Here is a 9,097-nt window from a genome sequence, read left to right as displayed (position 1 = left end):
TGTAAAATGCATTATTTTTTTTCCTTCCCCTAATTATCACGTCCACTTCCTTACGATCAAAATTAATAATGAAACACACATTTCAGATGGCAGACGGCCAATTAAATAGCATTAAAAAAATAAAGAAAGTGGAATTCAACCTACATAGACTAAAAAATAATGAAAAACCTTTTAATATAAACAAATATCGCAGAAATAAAAAAAAAAGCAGAAGCAGCACAGAACCGAATAATTGATGAAAAAATTAGAAAGGGGTTTGAAAAGATTGTAACGTTTATTCAGAACAAATTCCCAACAAACTCATAGTAAAGATAATTAATTGTCCATATACACTCTTATTAGCTATTTCCTTCCTGCTCCGTATAAATAAATAAAAATACATAATTTTTTTTTTTTATTCATAAAGTTTTACTGACGAATGTCATCTTAACTACTGTTAATAACATTATTTTTTTTAACATTTAGAAAATAAATAACAATTAAAAAAAAAAAAAAAAATACATTAGTGATATAAGATACAAATGACTACATATATATGTAATATAATAATAATATTATAATATTATAATTTCTTATTAAATTAAATTAAATTAAATTAAATAAATTAGTTATAGGCGTTACAGCAACAAGTCGTGGGGACATCCACGCTTGAGTCGGCGTACAGAATAAAAAAATACATAATAAAATAGGTATATAAATCTATAGCAAATATCATATATTACACTATGTCTATGTTTAAGTGACCTTATATTTTTTTTTTTTTAACATTAAGTTTAGTTATAAATACACAATTTATAATTAAAAACAAAAAAAAAATAAAAAAAGATAAAAATATGTAGCACATAATAATTCTAATATATAATAATTTTGGCACTATATAATATATAACCTTAAAAATGAGGGCATTTTTTTTAAAAAACAACGGGAATTGTCGTATATTGTAGACAGTCATCGGAATAAAATTATTTAATATATATGTAATATAAATGGAAATATTTTTATTATAAATTGCTAGCATAGGTCGGGCCGAGGAACCAAAATGTGCTGAGGTGACAATTATATTCTGTATATAACACCGCCGTACGCGCAGGCACAGGAGAGTCCGGGGGTCGCTGAGCGTTTAGGCGAGAACGCTGGTACTACGGTCGTACGTGTGAAACGACGATTATAGTACGGGCTACCCATCTGGACTTGTCAGTGTTTTATTATTATTTTATGTTTGTTTTGTTTTAATAAAAGTGTTTCTGACCTGTAAGATTATAATATGTTTTGTTTGAGTAGTCACACAATTCTACCGTACTCCTTGAATCCGATCTGTAACCGGTTAATTTATGGCCGTTGACGATTTAAGGTTTAAACGGTGAAGGTATAGTCCTACGTTAATTCAGTTAATTGTATTCTTTCAAATCTGATCTGTAACCGGTTAATTTATGGTCGTTGAGGATTGAAAGTCTAAAAAGTAAGGTAGCGATATCGTCTTTCTTGAGAGCCAAATTGTAACCGGTTAATTTATGGTCATTTGGTAACTCAAGTGTCGATAGAGGTATATCATCGAAAGGTGCATATACGACACATATACCATATGCAAAATACGTCTTAATTGAAAAATCAAATATTTGTTTCAAAATAGAATATATGACAATATTTAAATATAATATATCCTAGACTGACAAATCATCTCCGTTCAGAATCGTTTTTCGTATACAATGATACCTATCATTATTGCATTCAAATTTGATCCCATCCATTACAGTAACCTACTGTACAGCAGAGCGACATCCACGACGTCCCGCTTTTTTTCTTTTTTTTTTCAAATGCTATTGTGAAAATATTTTAGGAGCCTTGTATTTAATTTTCAAATCTTAGGTATAAAAGGAAAATTTTTTATGAAGTTCTAGGATAAAATAATTTACGAATTTTTGTGATTTTTACGTATGTTGTCAAAATTAAAATTTGAATACATGTAAAAAAAAAAATTGTGGCTATACATTTATTTTATTTTTCAACTGCTATTGTAAAAATTTATTATGAGCCTTGCATTAAATTCTCAAATATTAGAATTAAAAAGAAAAACTTTTATGAATTTCGATCTAAGATAATTTGAAAATTGCCGTAATTTTTATGTACGTGAAGTTGCCCCCCCCCCCCCACTTCAAGCCACAGACCCCAGACTTTTGCATGATTTTGCAATTAATTTGTTATAATTACCTATGTAATTTTCAAAATTTGCATACCTTTTGTTTTTCCGGAAATAACAATTTTGTGTTGGGACTTGGGGGGGCCAACTTCACGGTAGCCCCGATTTTACGGAATATTTGCAATTAATTTGCTATGTAACTTTCAGAATTTGCATACCTTTAGTTTTTCCAAAAAAAAATTTTGTGTTGGGGGGAGCAATTTCACGGAGCCCCCCCCCCACACACACACACACACATACAGTTAGGGACTCCGGGATTTTACGGAAAATTTGCAATCAATTATTTGCTATGCAATTTTCAGAATTTGCATACCTGTAGTTTTTCCGGGAAAAAATTGTTTGTGTTGTGCCCCCCCCCCTCGCAAAATGATTTTAATGGTAAGTTCACAAATAGTGAAAATAAATTAGAAATTTAGTCAACACTTTTTTCTTATAACATTTAGTGGGTCTTACATATTTCACTTATAGGTATATTTTTTAATATTGTGACTTAACTCATAAACCTTAACATTATAATATATTGTACACTACCTATATAGGTTATATTACTTATTATATTTTATGCATACTAAATTATATCATAATATGATGTTTTATGCGATGTACAATAAAACCTCTTATCAGTTTATTTTGATTACTAAACAATCTCGACAATTATAACCACAGCTTCGATAGACAATTATTTATGAATTTTATTCATAATTTTATGAATAATGTGAATCAATGTGACAATATTGTTATATACAATCAATATTAAATCTTTCGTCATAACTAATATTATATTAGTAATAATGTTATATAATTTTAGAGTCTATAAATATTGTATTGGTATTAATGTTTTGTTTCGGTATTTATAAAAATATTTACTGTTTCTTATTTTGGTACCGAATTAATAGTTGCTGATTAGTCATTATAGATTTGGATACCTTTAGTCCTTCCGGAATAAAAAATATTTTGTTGGGGGGGAAATTTCACTCCGTTCTCCCATTACCACATATGGGACCAATATCCCATTAGAAATTTTGTAATTTATACAAAAAAACAGTGGCGCACACAGGGGGGGGGGGGTTAGGAGGTTATAACCCCCCCCCCGAAATGTCTTCCTTCATTACGAGCGTCTGGAGAGGGAGACAACCCACGAATAAATTTCTCATCAATTATTATGTCCTTATTTCTTATCAAATATATTATAAGATTTAAATAATATCATATTATTTTAATTTGATTTTGTTAGTGCTGATAAGGGATGCTGTCCGTTAGCAAGTTATTTGATAAAAAATTTGCTAGTGGGCAGCCTGCGCCACAGATATAGATACTAATATACTATCCGTGGCAGCGCCCTTCTCTTTTCTATGACGTATTTCTATGGTCTAGACGCTCTTTTTTTTGTTACGGGTACGGGCACCTACAACCATGGTCTCAATTATAGTGTGATAACTAATAAGGATAACTGATAAGCAATAACGTGTTTTTGAATTGTGTGAATGTGAAATTTTATTAGTATTACAATTAATACAATTTACAATTAATATTAAATTTATTTCATGTTTAAGTTATTGACATTATGAGTGAAAAAAAGAAAAGAATTGCCCATGGTAATATTATGTCATTTTTTAACAAAAAATGTAAAAAAAATGATGAACAACCCTTAACTTCTGTTGATAATAAATTAAAAAATTATAATATAGACCATAAAATATATTAGATGTACAAATATAGGTCATACTATTTTGATACAACGTTTTATCATTTTTTAGCATAGGACTATACTATAGTAAATTATTAATAGAACAACCCCCCCCCGAAAAAAAATCCTGTGTGCGCCACTGCAAAAAAATATTATATTAATTATGTAGTATTGTTTTGGACTTAAATAATTTAAAAATATATATAACTAAATTTTTAGACCAGCTGTTTAGTCTAGAACTAAATTTCTTGTATTAAATTATATTCAACAATGTAATAATTTTTAATTTAGTAATGCTTTATTTCATATGATCGAATATACCAAAAAGTTCAACAATAGCAAATTTAATAATAGTTTTTAATATTATAAATGATAAAAAGATTTAAAAATAAATATAACTGCTTTAAAATATAAATTATGTCTTATAATTTTACATAAAATATTATATGAGGGTTGATATGCAGTTTTCTGAAATTTTTTATTTTTTCTATTTTTGGACGTAAGTCGTTGTGACACCGCGCTCAGTCATCCAGTAGCTCACCCGATGTTATATTTTTAATCATTTGTAAATTGTATATGTGTCGATTTTTATAAGTAGAAATGAATTAAATTTGCTGTAATTATTTTTACCGACTTGTTCAATCATAAGTTCATAACATTTTAATATACCTCTCACTGTTATGGTCAGACCGACTTCAACTATACATTGGATTATACAAGATAGTTTTCTACCTGAGGGTTCTTCGAAAGGTAAGTAAAAATTATACATAACAAATATTTTAATACATTTATTTGTTTGGAAAGGAAAAGCTCTCGTACCTATCCCCCGTAATATATTTCATGAAGTGATGAGTTAAAAAATATATAATAATAATTCAACACTTAATATACCTTTCAATACTATCATTTTCTTACTTCATATTTTTAACTCATTACAATATATAACAATATTGTCACATTGATTCACATTATTCATAAAATTATGAATAAAATTCATAAATAATTGTCTATCGAAGCTGTGGTTATAAATGTGGAGATTGTTTAGTAATCAAAATAAACTGATAAGAGGTTTTATTGTACATCGCATAAAACATCATATTATGATATAATTTAGTATGCATAAAATATAATAAGTAATATAACCTATGTTTCTAAAAACATTGCATGTAGTTATCATAATTCATAATACCATATATTATCATAGATATACATATACCTGGTTTGAGGATAAATCGTTATCATTACGTGATTTAATAAAAATTTAAAAATCAAACGCTCACAACATTATTCCTACAATGACGCTTCAAATTGTTTCTATAGCTATTTGAAGCAAAACTTAGTTATTAAATGGACGTCTATGCTGCCATAATTGCGGGAGGATTAGAGAAGTGTTTGATACTTGGTCAACCGGAAAAAAATTAAATTACGATTATTTCCAATAATAAACGGGTAATTGGGTAACATTTTGATGTACATTAAGTGTCTAGGGATCAAAGAATCACTATAATGGATGTGTTAAATTTGAATTAAGGATCATTGTACCCGAAAAACGATTCTGAGCGAATACGGTCTTCTTTGGACGAAGGTTGATTAGCTGAAGGCCGAGCTTATCGAGGTGCAACAGGAAATGGCCCGGTTACAATCGGAAATTGAAAACCATATTGAATGTTGTTTCTCTTTCTAACGATGATCGAAATAGTTCAATTGTTGTCGTACTAAACCATTCCCCGAGATTTTTTAACCAAGATATCCACCAACACTTCTTTTGCCTTCTATTTTCCTTTGAATTTGAAGTTGCATCAATCTTTTGTTATTCTTCATTATGTGACCCAGGTATTCTTATTTCTTTGTTTTTATAGTACTCAGTATTTCCTTTTACTTCTGCATTATTTGTAGTACATACACGTTGAATACTCAATCTGCCCATGAAATATTGACTTCATTCCATCACCACTTTCATTAAGAATCTTTCCTCAGTATGCAAGGCAGCATGTTGAAGGTATTGTCAATTATAATGTGTTGCATCCCTTCACATCAAGAATACATTTTTTCCACTGGAATTAGGTACTTTCCCGTGACTTTCCACCAGTATGAGTTCCATGCCCCTGGTGCGCTAAACCCGTAGCACTATGTGCCCGTCTGAGAGAAATGTTCTGACCAAATACGGTCTGCCAGCATATAATATTACTAAGTAAATTGTATAATATTATTGTAAAAAAAGTAATTTATTTTACTATTAGATGTTAATACTTCAGTAGATTAAATTAATCCAAAAAAAAAATTGCATTTGAAAATGACATTGGGTGTATAGTGTATACAATATAAAAATTTAGTCTAAAGATTAAAAGACTTAAGCACCGAAATAATAAATTTCCAATCAATTCAACCAACGAAAATATTCTATTGACATTTATAAACATTTTTCAGTATTCTCATAGATAATTCATATTTCATTCTGTAACAAAAAAATCTAAAAAATCTAAAAACATTGTTATTGTTAAAGACATTTCATATTCAAATTTAGACAAAAATTACATATTATAATAAAACCAACAATAACGATTTTACTTGATTTGTTGCAATTTAAAAATATTCTTTGTCGATGCTTAAAACTTTTAATCTTTAGACTAAAGTTTTGTATTGTATACACTATACACACAATGACATCTTCAAATGCAATTTTTTTTTTTTTAATTAAATTAATCTACTGAAGTATTAATATCTATTCTAATAGGTAGTAAAATAAATTACTTTTTTTCACAATAATATTATACAATTTACTTAGTAATATTATATGCTGACAGATCGTGTTCGCTCAGAATCATTTTTCGCATACAATGGTCTGTAATTCAAACTCAACATATCCATTACAGCGATTCTTTGATCTCTAGACACTTAATCTACATCAAAATGTTACCCACTTAGTCGTTTGTTATTACCTAATTTTAATTTTTTGGGGGGACTTACGGCATTTTTTCTTAGCACGTATAGTCCAAAATATGTAGCTATTTTACATACTATTAAATACTTATATTATCTGTGATGAATATTAATTTAATAATATTATTAATATATATTATATTTTAACAACAAAAACGTTAAAAACCTTTCGTAAACACGTGTAAAAATGACCAAGTAAAAAAAAAAAAAATATTAGATCTTTAAGCACCATAAACTATAAAGATATTGATAATATCATTAATAAATACTAAGTATATTGAATTGAAGTAAACTTATTTTGTTTCAATAATTTATTTATTTGGCGAGGAATTATTTAGAATAGTATATAAATATTAATAAGTACTATTTTAATATCTTCGCCATTTAATTATTTTGTTCATCACACTTTGTTTCTTTTAAGAAATAATTCTTATCCAACTCCAAGTAAATAAATTATTGAAAAAAAAAAGTTTACTTAAATTCAATATACTTAGCATTTATTCGATATCATATCTTTATACTGCATAATAGTGTATATAATATATATGTATTATAATATTATTTATAGAATATTAGGGTAATAGACTATAGTAATTACATTTTTAAAATGTTATTAAATCAATCTTAAATTTAAAATTAATAATTTCTTATGAACTGCTAACAAAAAAATTATTTCAGCGTTTTATAATTTTTTTATAAATGTACACCCGATCTATATATTAAATATATGTTATTACTTTTATAATGATATAATAAATCGCACCTGACCAAGAAGTCTCACTTATTTAAAAAATTAAAATATGTATATTTCTAGCAAAGATCCTGCACTATGGGAAATAAATGAAACTACTCGGGACTATTTAGCGATTAACGGCGCATGCCAAAATTTGGACGACTTAACATTTTTACGCTCAAAAATAAATTATTCTGATCAAAGTAGACGATTATCTATTAACTTATTTCAACGTAAGCTTTTGAATGGAGAAAAAAGTACGAGAAATTATTTAATTTATTCAGAAAGCACAGGTTCTGTGTATTGTGGCCCATGCCGTTTGTTTTCCTACAAAAGTACAGGTGCATTAATTACGGAAGGCTTTTCTGATTGGAAGCACCCGGAGTATGTTGGTGTACACGAAAACTCAAAATCGCATATATAAGTTCTGTTTTAGTAATGAAAGAAAGAGGTTGTAATTTGGGCCGAATCGATAAGAAATTAACTGATATGGTTGAGACTGAAATTAAATACTGGAGAAATGTGTTAATACGTGTTGTAGCTACAGTTAAAACATTATCTTCGCGCGGCCTTCCATTTCGCGGTTCATCAGATAATTTTGGTTCCCCTCATAATTCATAATGGTAATTACATGATGGCATTAGAACTGATTGCAGAGTTTGACCCATTTTTGTCAAGCCACATCGAAAAATTTGGAAATGTTGGGAAAGGGTATACATCATATCTCTCATTCTAAACGTGTCAAGAATTTATAACTATGATGGCTCACAAAGTTCAAAACCAAATTATTGATGAAGTAAAAAAAGCGAAATATTATGCTATTATTATTGATTCTACGCCGGACATTTCCCATATTGATCAGCTTTCTATTATTCTTAGATATACATTAGATAGTGGAAAACCAGTAGAGCGTTTTATTGAATTTATCCCTAATACTGGCCACAAAGCACAAGACATGATTGATGCACTTATAAAAACATTTGATAAGCATGATATAGACATTAACAATTGCAGGGGTCAGTCATATGATAATGCTTCAAATATGTCCGGTGTTTACAATAGAGTACAACTAAATTCACTTGCAAATTATGTTCCCTGTTCAGCACATTCTCTAAATTTAGTTGAGGAATGTGCTGCAGTTTGCTGTAAAGAGGGAAGTAATTTTTTTTTTTTTCTTCAAAAACTGTATACATTTTTCTCTGCCTCAACGTATCGTTGGAAATTACTCCAGGATGTATTTTCTCAATCAGATAATGTAAGTGTTAAACGACTATCTGACACAAAATAGTCTGCTCGCGCGGAAGCTTGTTCCAGATTAAATAAAAATTGGAATGAAATGATATTGGCTTTATCAAACATTCTAAAAAATGATATAGAAAAGGAAGTCACAAAGAGCGAAGCTAGAGGACTTCTTAATCAAATGGATAGAATAGAAACTGCTTTTATGGTCGTGTTTTGGAACAAAGTCTTGGAACGTTTTAACGCTACAAATAAAAAACTTCAAACAGTGGAAATTGATATTGAATCTGTAGTTTGTTAA

The 9,097-nt window shown here is 28.5% G+C and overlaps 1 protein-coding gene across 1 annotated transcript; it reads left to right on the top strand.

Annotated features, from left to right (window-relative positions):
• The first annotated feature begins 8,317 nt into the window (after positions 1 to 8,317).
• LOC149055724 (zinc finger MYM-type protein 1-like) lies at positions 8,318 to 9,097 on the top strand. The gene is made up of 2 exons (XM_089226934.1): positions 8,318 to 8,714; positions 8,934 to 9,097. Exons 1-2 carry the CDS (start codon positions 8,318 to 8,320, stop codon positions 9,095 to 9,097), a joined length of 561 nt encoding a protein of 186 aa, XP_089083060.1.

The sequence above is a fragment of the Diuraphis noxia genome, unplaced genomic scaffold, assembly GCF_037042655.1.
Source record: "Diuraphis noxia isolate RWA-SAM2 unplaced genomic scaffold, SU_Dnox_SAM2 contig0004, whole genome shotgun sequence".
NCBI classification, from domain to species: domain Eukaryota; kingdom Metazoa; phylum Arthropoda; class Insecta; order Hemiptera; family Aphididae; genus Diuraphis; species Diuraphis noxia.
Note: the sequence above shows the minus strand (reverse complement) of the source record. Positions and strands in the feature narration are given on the sequence as shown.